The sequence below is a fragment of the Haliaeetus albicilla genome, chromosome 18, assembly GCF_947461875.1.
Source record: "Haliaeetus albicilla chromosome 18, bHalAlb1.1, whole genome shotgun sequence".
In the NCBI taxonomy this organism is placed as follows: domain Eukaryota; kingdom Metazoa; phylum Chordata; class Aves; order Accipitriformes; family Accipitridae; genus Haliaeetus; species Haliaeetus albicilla.
In genome coordinates, this window is record NC_091500.1 from 3,928,656 (window position 1) to 3,945,716 (window position 17,061).

At 43.7% G+C, this 17,061-nt stretch overlaps 3 protein-coding genes across 3 annotated transcripts; 2 read left to right on the forward strand and 1 right to left on the reverse strand.

Moving 5' to 3' along the window:
- The first annotated feature begins 3,251 nt into the window (after positions 1-3,251).
- LOC138689684 (gallinacin-9) lies at positions 3,252-5,736 on the forward strand. Its single transcript, XM_069805570.1, has 2 exons — positions 3,252-3,430; positions 5,603-5,736. The coding sequence occupies exons 1-2, from the start codon at positions 3,373-3,375 to the stop codon at positions 5,734-5,736; spliced, it is 192 nt and encodes a 63-aa protein (XP_069661671.1). The 5' UTR covers positions 3,252-3,372.
- Positions 5,737-7,251: 1,515 nt separating this feature from the next.
- Positions 7,252-13,417, reverse strand: LOC138689685 (gallinacin-8-like). Its single transcript, XM_069805571.1, has 4 exons — positions 13,306-13,417; positions 9,244-9,334; positions 8,785-8,918; positions 7,252-7,774 (listed from the first exon to the last, which is right to left on the reverse strand). The coding sequence occupies exons 2-4, from the start codon at positions 9,299-9,301 to the stop codon at positions 7,739-7,741; spliced, it is 228 nt and encodes a 75-aa protein (XP_069661672.1). The 5' UTR covers positions 9,302-9,334; positions 13,306-13,417; the 3' UTR covers positions 7,252-7,738.
- A 2,058-nt stretch (positions 13,418-15,475) lies between these two features.
- LOC138689929 (ostricacin-3-like) lies at positions 15,476-16,797 on the forward strand. The gene is made up of 3 exons (XM_069806582.1): positions 15,476-15,538; positions 16,447-16,532; positions 16,637-16,797. Exons 2-3 carry the CDS (start codon positions 16,475-16,477, stop codon positions 16,795-16,797), a joined length of 219 nt encoding a protein of 72 aa, XP_069662683.1. The 5' UTR covers positions 15,476-15,538; positions 16,447-16,474.
- Positions 16,798-17,061: the final 264 nt, after the last annotated feature.

The following is a 17,061-nucleotide window of genomic DNA, read 5'->3' on the forward strand; positions in this document are numbered from 1 at the left end:
TTTTTTCACTCCTAGACCATAGGAGATTTCCACTAAATTAATCCTCCCCTTCTGTTCTGGCAGATTACTTGCCCATCAGTTGTAATCAAAAGCAGGCTCTCTGCTTCAGGTCCAAAGACATTTACACTCCTTGCCGCGCAGCCCAGAAAACAGACCACAAGTGCCAATTTCCCAAGCTGAAAAGGCAAACAACAAACCAACAAGCCCCTGAAGGAACAGTGTGCCAAAAAGTTGAGTTTACCCTTTCTGGGTGACGAATTGCCATTTCTTCACAAGGACAGGTCCCATACAAAATCCCCCACCCACTCCTTTGCTTCCAGGTCAAATATTAATTCTGACAGTCACCTCAAGATCAACCGCTTCCCATCAGTAACAGCCTTACTGTTTTCTCTGCGCATGGGCAACTGTTTGCCAGCATCTTCTCCTGGTGCTCAAAGAGAAGGGGGAAGCAGGGCACCTTGCCCAGGATCCCTTTCCCCAGTGCCAAAGAGGCTTCAAGGGGTCTGTTATCACCCCAGGTGTATTTATCTTTCCATGGAGGGAGCCTGGACCTGGGACAAGCATTGCTGTCACTCTCCAGCTGGAGCTGGAGGAGGGAGGTGAGGAGGATGGAGCTGTTCCCTTTTTTCCTTCCCTCTCCCCAAAGTTGTTTGGTTCCAAAGAGCATTGAACAACATGTGATGGCATGGGCTGACTGTGTCAGGGTTTGCTCAGCAGCCTCACTCCCCAAAACAAACACCCCTGCCCCTTGTGCCACCTGGGACAGGCAGGAGGAGAATTATGCAAGGAGCAGAAAAGCACATTTTCCTTCTCCGTTAAATCCTGTTATTTTCACAAGCAAACTTCACCCCTGACGTTTTCCTTATGGATGGCCATGTTTTATGATCACGGACTGCCCCTTTCTTTACCTCTTTTTGGTGATGTTTTCAGAAATGAAGCTGAGGGCGCGTGTGGATGGGGTGCCTGTCTGAAATCTTGAGCAGGTGCAGAGTGGTTTGGGTTGTGGGGTTGCATCTATGTCCTAGCTCACAGATCAGAAATCAGACAGCTGGCCAATGTTCCCTGTGGCTTGCTTAAAATAAATTTCTAGCACACATACAGACACAGAGTGTTTTAACATAAAAGACTGACTCCTCAAAACTTCTTTTCCCATGTTCAGGAGGAAAACAGAGGAGAGATGACAGAGAATTCCTTCGACATCCTCTGCCTGAAGTAAAAGAAGGAGGCAACACAGTACAGAACACAACGAGGGGCAAATGATTTCACGTCCTGTACCCCTCCTCTCCGCTGGTGGGGTTGGTGAAGACACCAAATGTAAACCCAACAGCCCATTTAAGAGCCTGTGCCTCTGCCTCAACAATGTGTGTGAAAATACAGGGCCTTTCCCTACACCACCACTGCCCACCCCAGTTCTCACAGCTCCCTGGCAGAGGTCTGAAGCTCCGTTTTCTCATCATGTTCCCAAGAACTTCATCACAGCAACCCAAAACTGGAAGTCCAGGAGGTGCAAAGAGAGGAAGGTGTGGGCTTGATACCCCAAGCATCTTCTGGATGTTGTGCCCATCACATGAGACAGACAGAAATGAGGCTTCCCCTCCTCCCCTTGGACTTCAGGGGGCCGTGGCGATGCTGCCAGTCCTGTCTGTCCTGCCAGCATTACATAATTGCCCAACCTGCTGAGCAGGGAAAAATGTTCACGAAGCACGGAGGGGAATTTGTCCCGCTTTGCCATCTGCGTCCTCTTGCCCCTCCTCAACTTCCTCATCTGCCCTGCACTGTAAAGAAGATTTTTACTTTTTCTAAAATCCTAGTCCTAACATAGCAAGCTAATGTGTTTTTTTCACAAACTGAAGCACTTGCTTTATGCCCTACACCCAATTTGCAGCAGCCCGTTTACCAGACACAGACCTCTCTGCCCTCTGCATGCAGACATAGTTCACCTCCTGCTGTTATTCTCCATCGCGTCAGTTTGCTGCTCTCACTGAAGCAGTAAAAAATTAAGCACCCTCATGACTTGATTTCATTAATGATTCTTGGCTTATACTGTTTGTCTGAAAAAAACCCCTCACTTGCAGTTCTCATATGTCTCAGGAGTGGCATTGCTTGGAGACAAGCACAAGTATTAAGTACAAAGCTCTGGTGACGCTTCCTCTGGTCCATCTTATACATCACTGGTCCTTCATGTGCATGAAAAAAAATTCAGATTTTTTTTTTTTTTTGAGATACGGAAAAAGGTTACAAGGTGATAGAGGATGTGGAGACATCACAAGCAAGTAGACTTGGTACGTTGAATCTACGAAATCAGAAAGAGAGGGTCTCTTCATAACCACATCAGGAAGGTGACTAGCAGCAAGGGAAAATTTTATTAAACCAAAGTCATTTTGGGCAAAGAATGAGTAGGTTTAGACTCCCCACAAAGGCTAGGCTTTGGAAGAAGGTTCAAACCATCAGAGTAGGATATGGGAATTCAGTGCCTGTAGCAGCAGTGAGCAACACGACCTCACCCTTTGCAGGACAAAGCTTAGCTGATTGCTGAAAGGGAGTTGGGATGCAGTCTCCTATGACACAGTGGTGTCCCTTCCAGTCCTTTCTGTCTAATGACTTCTTCAAGGTTTGGTACAAATCCATGGCTAAAGTCACAAATATAAGATGCAGAGAGTAACTGAGCTCTGAACCATGCTAGAAGAACATCTGGAAGACCAAAGCTACTACCATGTCTGCCAATTTCATAGCCAGGAGTGGAAATACCCACCACCCTTTCACCCCTTCCCTGCCTTCAGCTTCAGCCCTACCACTCCGACCCAAGCCAGGACTGATGCTCTGATCCCTTCCTGCAGTCAAGGAGGAGGGTTTGGTGCCTCCTTGTTCCACACAGCCTTGCAGGCCAGCTGCCCTGCTACGCTCACCGTGCCTGGTGGCTGGGGGAGGACAGGCTGTCACAAGACCATGGCCAAGAGCCATGGGGCATCAGCAGATCTGTGCGGTTTACAGTATTGCGGATCACAGGAACCCACCTCCCTCCTCCTCCAATCCTGTGTCCTCACCGGGTGCAGCCCCCCAGCTGGCACGGGGCCTGCAAGCACAGAGTGATTTGGCTGCTCAGGTCAGCTAGCATGATTTGGTCATTGCTCAGGTCAGGCATCTTCAAATCTGTTAGGTTGCAACATCTTCATACATCACCAGTCTCTACAGTAACGGGCAATGAACTCGCTGTTCTTCAATCACTCCTCCGCCCCCCGGTTCTCCGCACTGCTCCATCTCAGAGCCTTTATAAGTAGAGGGACTAACCATCTTCTGCCTGGAACTTCAGCTTCTGTCCGTCTTTGAGTATCTTCATACCTGCAAAGACTCTCCTACCACCAGCTGGCAGTCATGAGAATCCTTTTCTTCCTTGTTGCTGTTCTCTTCTTCCTCTTCCAGGCTGCTCCAGGTAAGATTGAAAATAGACGAGAAGAAGGCTAAAAGGGTGCATGTGCAGAGAAGTCCATTAGAGCCCAGTGCTGAGATTCAGATTACCTCTGTGCTCTTGGACACTGAGTTTCATATTAGAAGTCCCCTTCCCTAGTCACAGTCCTAATCTTTAAGCTATTGAGTCAAGGTCCTTGATAGTCTTCCTCATGGTCTCCTTCTAGCATCTTGCGTTCCAGCCACACGATGACATCGTGGAAACAAAGGTGCTCCTGTGTATTGAGGCAATTCTTACGCTGATACTTAACATGCAGCCCTGCAATGTGAGAGCTTTCTCTTCTCACTTTCGCACCCGCACCTCCCGACTGTGTATTTGAGATTAGTAGAGCTCCTATATTTTTGGAAAAAAAGTAGTTGTGACTATGGGTGTTTGCCTGAACTCTATACTGTCCGTGTGCATTAAGTGGGTTTAGAGCACATGCATAGTTCCAGGCTGTTTGGGCGACTTCAGAGAAGTTTAACCTATTTCCATCCTTTCTTTGGTTTGCGGTGGACTCAAAATTGTACCTACTTTCCTAGAGCGGCAAACACCTGTCTATTCAAAGAGGAAATGTAGAACCACTTAAGCCAAAAGCAGACACTGGTATGAGCTTTAGGCAAAGCCTGTACCATATGCTTCTGGATTGCTTTCTTGGACTTTTCCTATTTTATGCATCACAAAAAGTATCCTCTATTTCAAAACAATCTGTGAGCTCTGAGATGGCTGCAGGGCTGGTGCAATTCCAGTAGAGTCTCTGGGAAAGGGCAACAAGTTAATTTATATCTCTTCATAAGGACTTCCACACAGAAAAGACCCATAAGTCTATAGGGCTTTTTAATTTAGGAGACAAGGGAAACCAAGGTCTAATGATGTCTTTAAAACCAGCTGAGTGAAATTAACAACACACAATCCTTGGATAATATGTGATGAAGAGAAAAGACTTGAGAACCAGTAGGACAAATTGGTTGAAATGTGGTAGATGTAATTTAGAATAAAGCTTACATGCCTTTCAAATTAAGGATAGAGTCCAATTTGATGAGAGGTGTAGATTGAGCTAGACACAGAAAGTACTGGGTCAGATGATCGGGTTTGTGCTTAGCAAGAAGTTGGGGCAGCTGATAAGGGCCTCTTCTGCCTTTTAAGTACACGGATACACAAGGCTCCAGGTGATATAAGAGATCCATTTAAATCATATAAAAATAACACAGTTTGAATCTCAAGCTGAACATCCCAGTGGGAACAAGTAATATCTAGCCTGGAAATACTCTGAACCTGAACTTTGGGCCAGCTTTTCAGTTGCGATAAGCCTGGGTAGATCCCCTGAAGGTGATGGAGCTGCAGTCTTTGCCACCACCTGAACATTTGGCCCTTCAGTTCTGAACACACCAGCATGGTAAAACCAGCATAGCATCTAGTAAACCACATACAGTACTAGTGACAGCAGTCTCTGACTTTACTTTATGGTGTAGATTTCAGTGTATAACACATTTTAGTTATGAAAATATTAGTCCCATTGGTTTGGCTATGATTAAGATTTATCTTTTCTGAAGTTTTATGCCATCTGTGTTAGCCATACCATATTTTACACAGTAACACAGTGCACAGGTTTCCTGTGAGCGTGCCACTCATGCTCACAATGCTCAATGCTTCCTGTGAGGAAGCTACTCAAAGTAGAAGATAAAGATGATGAGTCATAAATATGCTTTACATTTGCTGAAACTTGAACCGAAAGCCTGAAGAAATTCAGTTAGGACACTTTTATTTGAATACCATCACTTTTTATTCTGAGAGTAATGTGGGATTAATTTTAAAAATACATTATTCTGTGTTTCCTTTTTCATATAACATAGTATTTCTGTGTGTAACTGGAACGACAAGCACATGTCTCCAGGAGAGATGCTAAGGAAGCAGATAGCTATCTTCAGGTCACTATTAATCAGGCAGACTTTCTCCAGGCTGTAATGGAGAGATGTCAGTTAGTTTGCATTCCATAAGGATGTAAAGACCTTAAGAAGGTGTGATCAGGTTATCCCAGTCACAAACCGGGCACTGTGGCAGGAAACCACATACCACACCAGGTAAAGCCGATGCTGCAACTCTCCAGTCCTCTGCCTTGACAAATGAACATGAATTTTCCCTCGGGTTTTTTCGCAGCTTACAGCCAAGAAGCTGCTGACACTTTAGCATGCCGGCAAAACCGGGGCTCCTGCTCGTTTGTTGCATGCTCTGCTCCTCTGGTTGACATTGGGACCTGCCGTGGTGGGAAGCTGAAATGCTGCAAATGGTAAGATGAATTCCTCCAGAGAAATGCCGCTGCACCAGTGCAGCTCTTTATTCCTAAGCTAGTTTTGCTCTTAAACTATACCCTGGCAGGTATTCTGGGTCAGCAGCAGCTGCAGCTGGTTTGCTGTGGTGTGTGCTGAGTGGTAACATCCATATCGTCCATTTTATCTGGGCTGTTTTACGGCCAGAAACACAGGTCAGAGGTCCAGATCACAAGGAACTCTGGTAGTCTTTCACCCTGTATGTTACCTTATGCCTGTGGTAGCCTGAGACAGCCACGTATAATTTGTTTGGATGGAGATAGATGGACTAGCTAAGCACCTGATTTTTCTTTGCAGGACACCCAGTTCCTAAAACTGACACCTCACTGACCACACAGACAAGAGCTCTGGGCATCTGAGACATCTCCCATTTTTGACATCAATGGATCCCAGCCTCGGTGCAAACCCGGGGAGCCTTCCTATGGGGCTGAAGACCCTTAGGAGCACAAGAAGACCTGAGGAGGAGTTCTTGTACCCCGATAAAGAGATTTGCAGTTTCAATTCTAATAAAAGCAAGTCACTGTGAAACCACGTTGCTGACATTTGCTTATGTATGTCAGGGTGTTTTTTGCTGTTCTTACTGTCTATAAAAATCAGCCTGTAAATGAAGTTTATTTAACTAAATTAATTTAAGTGCGTGTGTCATTGAGTCCTGTTAAATCGTCCTGCAGAGTGTCTGGGTTGCAGCGATTTGTGTGGCAACGTATTTATTAATAAATCACGAAGCACGAGAGCCCATTCCCTCTTCCATCCCAGTCCAGGGCACCAGGCTGGGGTTCAGGAGACAGGCTCACTCCTCCACTCCTCTACATGATTGCATCTGAAGTCCTGGGAATGGCGATGCAGAGAAAGCCCAGGGTGGCAGAAGGCCAACTTTAGGTCTTGAAACGGCCTCGCCACATTCACATCGTTCTGCTCCTGATGCCTCTATTTAGTCTAGACCAGCATCAGGATTTTACTTCTCTGGATCCTAAACTAGTCAAACTATTTACCACTGCACTATGCTGGCTGGAGGCAGTGATTTGCACGTCCATCAGCCTGGAGTCTCGGCACCTGCTGTTACAAGGTATAGATGCATCCCCTGCTTGCTTTCCCCATCCCTAAGATCCCTGGGTGCTAAGACCAAAAGGTTTTGAGATAAGGGATGACTAAAAGTATCCATGCTTTCCATGCCATGAGCTTCTGTGGATGGTTTTAGGACTGCCACGGGCCCTGAACACGGCCAGTTTGTCCCAGATTTCTACTAGCCTAATCACAGTGGGTTTGGAGAAGTTATTCTTGGCTATTACTGGTCAACCTAATAATGAATAGGACAAGGCCATATTCCTGTCCATACAAGGGTTTGGTTTCTTCTCCTCTTCTTGGATAAGTTTACCATAAGGCACATGTCACATGGACCCCAGGTGAGATGAGAGCCAGGTCCTCTAGCAAAAACACACACCAAGGCAATTCCTCACAGGTATAAGGATCAAACACAAGTCTTCTGGAGCAAGTTTATTAAAATTTCTTGAGACACGTAGACTATGAAATATGAACCCCCCCAGCTGAGCGTTCAGTGTCTCCTGGAGACATTTGTCGTCTAGCGTTATTCACATTATTGCTAACTCTAAAGGGAAAAGAAAATAATTAATATCTGTTTTGAGGGCCAAAGGAAGAACCTGCTTTGCATCGGGACAGACTTCTGCATGTTGGTGATCTGCTCTCTGAGATAGATGTTGGTGGCTGCAACATAGTTTCAACAGAAAAAAATTTTAGAAAAATGAGAAATATTGGTCTTTTCTGGGTGGTTCAAGAATTGCTTTAAAGTTTCTTCAGGTCTTTAAGTTTGTTTGTGGAGGAGTTTGTTTTCTTTCTGTTGTTGTTCATGTTTTGGTGTGTGCATGTGTGTGTTAAATGCATATTTTCAGCTCAAAATTCCTGATTTTCCAATGGGATGATACAGCTCTTACATTGCCAGAAGCTCTGCTTAGCCCATCTGAGATGTCCACGGTCCCTGTTCATACTGAAAAAAAGAAAAGAAACTTTCAGATTTTGTACTTATAACCAGGAAAGGACTTGAATAAAAAGCATAGAAAAGATTGAATGAGCACCAAGAGCTGATATTCCTGGATAATTCGTCAGTGCTTAGTAGGATATTCACAGTCCTGCTGCTGCTGAATTTTAATCATAAATTGCCTTTCTATTTTACCTAATAATAAATTGCCTGGTCTCTGTACCTGAAGCTTCCTACTCATCTTGAAATCTCTGGTATGGAGAGGAATTTCTGCTGCTGATGTTTTGTTTTTAACATCTTTGCTATTAATATTGAACAAAGATTAAATAAGACCCTCCAAAAATAAGACTAGCTGCAGCATCTTACAGCAAAAAGAAACAGAAAATGAAATATTAGCATCAGTGGAGGCAGAGTGTAAATTTTCATGGATATTTGTTTCTGCAGTTTCATATTGGAGTAAAGATACAGGCTGAACTTCAGGATTCCAGTAAGGAATTCAAGAAAAAACACGATTTAATGTTTTGGTTTTGTCTAAAAGGGGAGAACTATGGAACTAGAGAAAACATCTAACAGAACAACGTAACTTTCAGGTTGTTCTTCTGACTGTGAGACTTTGCAATGTGCAGGATGCAGGTTTCCTATCAACCTGACCCAAATGTCTCAGGTCTCCAGTGTGCACATTGAGACATGTCCTTTGAAACCAGTATTACTCATCACAAGCAGTTAGCTAATGGGAACAAAGGGAAAAAAAGAGTTCATTTCTAGCTAATTACTTATCTCTGCCAAAGAGATTTGACTGTGATCTTTCCCATGAGGCACTCGAGCTACATGGTTAATGGTACAGAGAGAACCGGTGAGGAAATCCTCAGGAAATCCTATGTGAGTGTGCAGAGTCTCTGCTCCCTTGCCGGCTTGCACTAGAGGAGTTTCGCATCTAAAGGGCAGACTGGATGTGTGAAAGTGAATAATAAATCCATTCCCCCAAGAAACACTTGATCTTCATCAAATCCGTAACTCACCACAGTCCGACAGCAAGGGACTCCTTGCGTGCAGTGTCCGAAGGACCTCATATTGGGTAGAGGACAGTGGTCGGTGGAACAGGTACCCCCAGCCTGTTTGCATTGCACATCGTTACTAGGTGCACGCATGAAACCTGCACAAAAAAATCCCCAGAGTCTTGATTTTCCTTCCCAAAGAAGACTAAGAACAAGTTAGGGTTATAGTGTGACAGCAATAGTCCAGCCTGCCTGCAGGCTGCCTCAATCTGTGCCATTAAATTCCCGTTTTCCAACCAGGAGGGTTCCCAATGGACCCAGCTAGCATCTGTTCACTGCTAAAATGTGCCCAACACACTGGCAGCACTAGCTGGCCTGAGACAAAAGGGACTAAAACCCATTTTATTTCCATTTCTATTTTAGGTTCTCCATACTCACAATCTTCCCTCTGCATTTCCTTCTATTTTACCTAAAGGCTCTTACCTAAAGTGCCTTGGAGCACTAAAAGGAGAACAGAAAAGAAAAGGGAAAAGATCTTCATGTCTGAATTCAGTGCCACCAAACACAACAGTTACTAAAAAAAAAAACACAGAAAGAGCTCATGCATTTAATCTGCATTTGTCATTATCCAGTACAAACACTGTTTATGACATGTAAGCTGCAATTTATTAATAAAAAGTGCCATTTATGCAATAGAGTAAATGTTCTAGAATAAATCTACTGAAATACCACTTTTTGAGGAAAGATATATTTGAAAGCACATTGCATAAGATCAAGAAAATGTATTTATGCCTATAAATTTTTAAAGAGCTAGATGAATATTGTGATTTTCTTTCCATCAACTGCAAAGATAGCCTACACCTGCTTCTATATTTGAATCCCATACACCTGGATGTTATAGCTTTAAAAAAAGGAATGTAATTAATTTCCTCCAAATTTTATCCACATCCTATAATATAAGCCAGCTGTTCTTACATCCCTTTTATAACTTATAAGTAATGTTGCTACATGCACAAAATCATCGGTACTTCCATTTAGAGTTTTTTCTATTTTTATTTGAGCAATCATACTGGGTCTAGCTGGGATGGAGTTAACTTTCTTCATGGCAGCCCATATGGTGTGGTGCTTCATGTTTGTAGCAAGTTTCTTAATGACTAAAATGATTTAAGTATCATATATTTTGTTTCAGATATGTGTAGATAATGACTTAAGCCATTCCAATTTCTCTGGATAATAAACACTCAGAAACTTTAATTATTCGAATAATAGCCATTTTTGTTGCTTGCAAGCCAGTAGTAAGTACTTGAAAATGTCTTTACAGAAAAAGCTAAGAAGCCATCTATCCCTTCTCTCCATAACACCTCTATAACGTGTGCCAGCTGAAAGCCTCAAAGGATCCCTCCACCATCATTTCTTGCTGCAGATTCCAATTAACTTTTGAAAATGGCACAAACTACTATAATCCTTCAGAATCACCATTATTTATTATAATAATCAGCCAAAGGCATCACTGAAATATCAAGTATTGTACATTTTGGTTGTTTATGAGGATTTAATTAAGCCGCAAAATTATACGTCTTGAAATGATTAATTTCTTTTTAGAGAAGCAAAAAATATTACCAAAAAGGTATGTATTTTTCTCCTTATAGAAGAAACTGAGTGGAAACTATACTTTCAGCTCACCTTAGAGGACTTCAAGAGGGGGCACAGTGGCCAGTCTGTCCTACCTGGTTCCTCTCAAGGGATGGCTTCACAGAGTGATGTCTTGCCCCAAAACAACCATCTTTATATCTCCCTGTGGATGCCAGAGCTGCCACAGACCAGCTGGCCAAGGACATGGGCTTCTCACAGCAATTCCCAGAAATGTCGCTTCCCGGCAGCCGATAAGAAATGGTGACTGCTCATGAACTCTCTCCCCTTTCTCTGGCACATGAGTTGGCTCTTCCTAAAAGCACCTGACATCACCTCGGTTTGTGTATAATACATTGATCCATCGTGAAAAAAGTATCCTGGGACAGATAATGAAAGCTGCTGGTTTGGATCCAGCAGGAACCTAATTCTACAGGGCTGTCCCATGGCCACAGTGCCTGGTACTGACTGCAGAAAGGTCCTCTCTGAAGCCTGGAGATACCTCCCACAGCACCTAAACAGCTACATTAAGGACGCTCAGTTTTTGCACAAGACTTTAAAAAAAAAAAAAAAAGCTCCTGATAGGTCTTGTGGGCTGTGGAAAATGTCTTGAGAGCAAAGAGGAGTTGAGCACCCAGCCTAGCTCGAGCAATTTTTTTGCAGCAGCACGATCACATGGAAGAGCACATTTATCTGTGCACCAAGAACATTTTCATTTTCATGCATTTACCACATCTGTATTCTACTCATTGCAGAACAAGTAACTAGGGTTGGAATAATTAACGTTTCAGGGAGGCACCCACTTCCACGCACCCACTTGCTAGGCGGCCAGAGGAAACAACCTCCACAAAACCTGTTTTGGTCAAACACGTGCCGCCAGAGGATTTGGACCGGAGAGACTGATGGCAGCACTGGCATCTCCTGGACCCTGAAGGCACCCAGGTGAGCCCAGAAAAAGATGTTGTGTTTTGATTGTCATTCTACTAAAAGCCTAGAAAAAAACTCCAATGTCCTTGTACTCCAAACAGCCATCCAAAAAACATCCACCTACCCAGGTCACCCGCCTCCCAGAAGAGGGCAATGAAGAGCTAATACTGAAATATCTCTCCAGCAGCCTTCTTCAGCTGAGTACGTAAATTATTCTGACAGCTGGGTTTTATGGATTTTCTTCTTAATTATACTGATCTCTTCTGATTCCCAGCATTGATATGTTAGTGAATTATGTTTCCTGACAGCCCAACCTCAACACCCTCAGTGTTTGGCAATGTGCTGTGGACTCCTGCAATGGACAAGGCGGCAGTCCTTGCTCTGAAAATCCTGTTGAACCTAACAGGTAACAGAGGCAGCAGGTCCAGGGAGAAGGAGTGTGGGATTCCCTTTGCCTCGGTGGCTGGAGACAGCCGACGATGAACGCCTGTGGAGGTGGGACACATTTGCTTCCTTTAGAAACCATCAGTCTCTGTGTTGCAGGACCTCAAAATCCTGTTTTCTGGGGTCCAAGTGAAAGGAAAAAAAAATCCAAATAGGTGCTTTAACTGCCTAGAGACAGCTATTTTACTAAATCCCATTCTTGTATAATTTAATTGATGGAACGTGTATATGTGCTTTACAGTGCGCAGGACCATTTGTTTCCATGAGTGGGGATTTTTTCTTCTTAAAAAATTTTCTTAAGCAATCAAATGATGAAATGTAAAGAGGCAGAAATAAACACTATGAATATTAAATCCATAAATGTGTTCAGAGAGGTGCAGAGCTCTGAACTGAGCCTTTGGGGTCTGTTTCACCACAGTAAATGCAGACAAGCAGAAGACAGACAACCAGTCAAGTCCTGAAAAGGACCTTAAAATAGGGTAAAACGACTCTTTCCTCCTGTTTCCCACTTCGTGCCTGTGTCAGCTGCCCAAAGTGGTACAAAACAGATCAAAGCTCAAATATGAATCAAGACTGGGAAAAGATCTTCAGCTAATGAATTATATCTGTTGTTATATTTGATAGTAAACTTACTTTAAATTTCTTAAATATGGTAATTAAACTGTGTCATTTTAATTACAGTATACTATTATTGACTCTAAGTACTGTTTTGGCTACTCAAGCTCACAAAAATACATGTTTGTTGGCAATTAAACACGTGTAATAAAAGAATTAATATTGCACGTCAATTAATATTGTGTGCTGAAAGCATTTTGACAGCTGTATGTCTTATTCAGTTTCCTTTCTCTGCCATACTGCAAAGCCTCCTGTGAGGAGCCCTAAAAATCATGTTCTTCTTTTATACAGAGAGCACGTGCAGGCACATGCGCACACATGCACATGTGCATGTATACATTCCTAATATATAAATGTTGTAAGAGAAATAAAAGCTGAATTTTCTAAACCGCTTTGTATTTTATCTTAGCTGAAGAACATGCGAATAGAAAAGAATAAACCAGGTATTCCAATACGTGATTTACTCAGGAATAGTTAGGATATTAATTAAGTAATTGTTTTAAAGTTATACATACTCTATAAGGATGGCATTTCTCACTCTCACATTTCTCTACAGTCCTCCTAGCAAATCCATACTAATTAACTATATATATATAATGTTGTTAATATGAGTATGTGGAAGGACTCTTCTAAATCCCAGCTGGCTTTTTACCACTCAGCATGCCCCAGACTCCTGTCCTTTCTGAATATCCAGATCTCAATTCTTTTGCTCCAACTTAGCCAAGTGCCACCTGAGATGGCCCTAGATCCCACCTGGCTCCCCAGTTGCTCCAGCAAGGCTTGGTCTCCTCTCTCCTGACCTTCTCCACCAGCTCCAGGTGGAGGTCTCGGACAGTCCAGAGCACCACAAATTGCTCTAAATGCTGGTGTGAAGGCAACTGGGTTAAACCCTGTGTGTCTATATATCGCCTCCGTCATGCCGCAGCTTACCTCTGATGGTGGGATGTCCTCAGCCTCCTTGAAGCCATAGGATCCTTCACCTTCTCTTCGCTATCCTCTTCCTCCAGCGTCCTCCGTGCAAATGACGGGAAGGGATGACAGACCTTTGGTACGATTGCCCAACCTTTGTCCTCACGGCACGTCCACAATTTGCAAAAAAAAGGTATGACATCCAGCCACGGAACAATCCTGCTGCCCATTCGGTGGCCTTGGCCAGCCCCATGGAAACTTGCCCAGACCTGACTTGGCCAAATCCTGCCTGGAAATCATCAGAGCTGTCAAACCTCTGGTTACATCCAGAGCTTCCTCCCACCTCTCCCTTTTATAACACCAGATGCACAAGAATCGCACAGCCCAGCTGCAAGGACAGCACGGAACCCGACACAGCACAGCGACGTGTCTGATGGCCAAGCTGACAGCAGCTGTGTGCCTCTGGGTCTTCCCACCATCCTCCAGCCATGGAAATGAACTCCTCGTGTCGGGGGTTAACCACTGCAAGGCACAGCTTGACTTTAAATTGTTGGCTCAGGGACAATTATTTGTTGATATTTTTTGGGGGGGTAAAACTTCTGGAGCAGAGAGTGTGATAAGCAGAGACACATCCAAAGGAGATGGTGTAGCACAGAAGAGTGGGAAGGTCCCAAAGGAACAGGGACCAGGCATCCTGTCAGGAAGGGGATAAGGAAAAGTGGAAAGAACAAACATTTCTTGCCAATGCAGAAAGGGAAGAAAACCACATAAAATTGCCAGACTAAAGGTAACCTGGATGAAAGGTTTGCTCACCGGCAGATGCAGGTGACAGGGACATCTGCATTTTCTCCATGCCAAAAATCTCAGTTTCGGCTCTGTGCTCCAATAAAATCAGTGCTGGAGATCCGAATAATTTTTTCTTATGTGTTCCTGTGGGGGAAAAAAAGAAACAAAAAAACCCAAACAAAAACACCAGAAATTTCCTCCTCCATGCCATGGCTGACTTGGTAGACTCTCAGGGGTTTAAAAACATATGGCCACATCGGTCACTGCCATGGAAGAAGAGACAGACCATCAGCAGCGCTTCCTAAGCAGGCTTCTCACATGTACTACCCATCCTCCCTACCCTGGCCAGTGCCATTTCCTGGATTATATGGAATAAACTGTCAATAAAGATGTCCTGACAGAGGATGGAGTTATCCATGCTGTTTAGACTTAGAGCAGAAGTGCTTCAGAAATAGGAATTACTGCTTCTGTGTCCCAGAAAGGACTTAGGCTGAGTAACAGCAAACATGCTCATGGCTCAGAAACTGTAAAATATTGACGACCTTTGAAGTCAATATTTAGTGTTTGAATACCTGTATGTATACTGATCCATGTATAATATGTACATGCAAATATACACACATGTATATAGAGAGAATGTGTGACTTCTGACTGCTGTTCAAAAATGGAAGGATTAGAAATGAAATTTCTTCTTAGCACACTGCTTATCTTTTATAGATAATTTGAGAAATATATATGAGGCTGGCAGGTGTGCTGGTTATCCTGCCAGAGGCTTGGCAGCCTGAGAAAGATTGAGTAAAAGTTGGTGTCAGGAAGGACACTGAAACAACAGGAAAAAAACCCAAGAGTAATCCAGAGAGGAAGTAGCAGAAATAAAAATGTGATCTATTATAAAATCTTATATGAAATATTGTATTCATGTTATAATTTCATACCTCATAATTTCATTATGGCCTAAACTATTAACTTTGTAATTAATACTCTGAAAAGTAAGCAATGCTTATTCTTTTACTGAGGTGGAGAAAAGACAGCCAGAAGGTTAGATGTAAAGGACAAAATGTTATGAAGGGAAACAATGACCATGCTACAGCTGCAAATTAGACAACGAAGCTGTGTGCCAAAGGCAGAATAAGCAGCCTGGAGGGCCACAGGGAGCAGTCATTGCGTGGTCACGGGTATTTTGTGTAACCCTGTGGCCTAACGTATCTTGCACAAACTTGGATGGTCTAAGATGGGTTGCACAAAGATCGGGGACTTTGCAGTGAAAGCAATCTCAAAGCAGACCCTCCTTTCTCATTGGAAGACACAAAAGTACAGAACAAATTTGGCTGGAAAAGGCTTTTTTCATTGGCCCTTGACTGCGCTGCCAGCATCCCCAAACCTTGATATAAAGAGGCGTGTTTGGGTCTGGGGCACCCACTGGAGAAGAGAGACGGACAGGAGTGGTGATCCTCCACCTCCTCCGCTGGTAACTCTCTGCCTGGTTCTGGATAGGCACCCTCACCTCTTCACCTTTATACATGTCTTTTGCTTTCATTAATCTCAAGTCTAATGAGTATTCTGCTTTCATTAACCCCTTCCTTCATATCACTCCAGTGAGTGCATCCAGTCTGTGTGTGTTCTGTAGAACTATGGGTTGGTTGCTTACTGGAGGAAATTGTGTTTGCTGACCTCCGAGAGGAGTGAACAGAGGCTCAGAAACCTTCACTCGAGGCATCAGAGACAGAGGGCTTGTCGGTTCAGAAATTTCTAGCTTCCTACAGAACAGGCGTCTAGCCAGCACAGCAGTTCAGAGTTGCATTTTGAGCTACTTATCTTGACTGAATTCCAGTAACATTTTGAGTGAGCTGTCACCTTAATTGATGTTCAAGAGATACAGATGTCTTGTTTAGACTTTCCTAAGGATGGTGGTTGGCTTGGTCTCTGAACACTTTGTGAACTGCGGTAGGTTGAAAGTGAATAATTCGTGGGTCTGTGCTGCTACCAGAGTAAGCTGCGTGGTGTTGTATAGGTCTGGAAAATCATTTTTCAATACAATAAGACCAATATTAAAAAAAAAAAAACAAAACAAAGCAGCCACCAAAACACCATAGAATCCGAGAATAATTTGGATTGGAACGGACTCCAGGAGTTTCTAGTCTGAACCCATGCTCAAAGCAGGGGTAGTTAGGTTATGTTGCTTAGACATATATTTGTTGAAATTTTTAGTATCTCCAAGGATGCAGTTTTTGCTCTGCTCTCTGTTCAAGTCCATTGTATTTTCTAAGATTTTGGGTTTGGTTGGTCAGGGCATGTTTTAAGCGGTTCCTCATCTCCCAGTCAGGAGGAGATCCTCCATTCAATGTCTTTTGGTCTTGTGGTCTCTGCTCATTACAGGTAAGGAATTGACATCCCACCTGTGGCCATGAGGATCCTTTACCAGCTCCTGGTTGTCCTCTTCGTGATTCTCCAAGGGGCTGCAGGTAAGGTGTGAGGGGAGTAGAGAGAGGAGTTAGAGGAGATACAGAGAGTGCATCCACTTTTGCTCACTTTCATGGTAAATGACTGTTCTCTTCCCACTGTGCAGGTCAGCCCTTCACTTATAGGCCATTTGATCCTTGTCTAATACAAAATGGACACTGCTTCCCAGGGATATGTCGTCGACCCTATTACTGGATTGGAACATGTCTTAATGGATATTCTTGCTGCAGAAAGTACGTAGAAGTGCAGGGATCACTGTGGCAATGACTGATATCTTCCTTATCTTTCCTCCAGAGCAATGTCTAAGGGGCACAGCTCCTGACACCATCCTGTCTCACTTCTCCAATGCCAAACCTGCTGGCAGAGAGGGTCCTCAGGGACCATTCACGTCCCATGGTGGCCTCTGCTCTGATGCCATAAAATAAAGGGAATGTCACTGCAGAAAACCTACTGGTGGGTAACCTGAGACTCTCTCTTCTTCACCATGCAGGGGGTGGAGTAGCTGAAGACTCCCTGGATTCTTCTTGGAAA

Coding starts and splice junctions, on each gene's coding strand:
- LOC138689685 (XM_069805571.1), bottom strand. CDS start 9,301: ATGAAGATCTTTTCCCTTTTCTTTTCTGTTCTCCTTTTAGTGCTCCAA. Junction 8,919..9,243: donor AGTGCTCCAAGGCACTTTAG/GTAAGAGCCTTT, acceptor TTTTTTGTGCAG/GTTTCATGCGTGCACCTAGT. Junction 7,775..8,784: donor TCCCTTGCTGTCGGACTGTG/GTGAGTTACGGA, acceptor TCTTTTTTTCAG/TATGAACAGGGACCGTGGAC.
- LOC138689929 (XM_069806582.1), top strand. CDS start 16,475: ATGAGGATCCTTTACCAGCTCCTGGTTGTCCTCTTCGTGATTCTCCAA. Junction 16,533..16,636: donor GATTCTCCAAGGGGCTGCAG/GTAAGGTGTGAG, acceptor CCCACTGTGCAG/GTCAGCCCTTCACTTATAGG.
- LOC138689684 (XM_069805570.1), top strand. CDS start 3,373: ATGAGAATCCTTTTCTTCCTTGTTGCTGTTCTCTTCTTCCTCTTCCAG. Junction 3,431..5,602: donor CCTCTTCCAGGCTGCTCCAG/GTAAGATTGAAA, acceptor GTTTTTTCGCAG/CTTACAGCCAAGAAGCTGCT.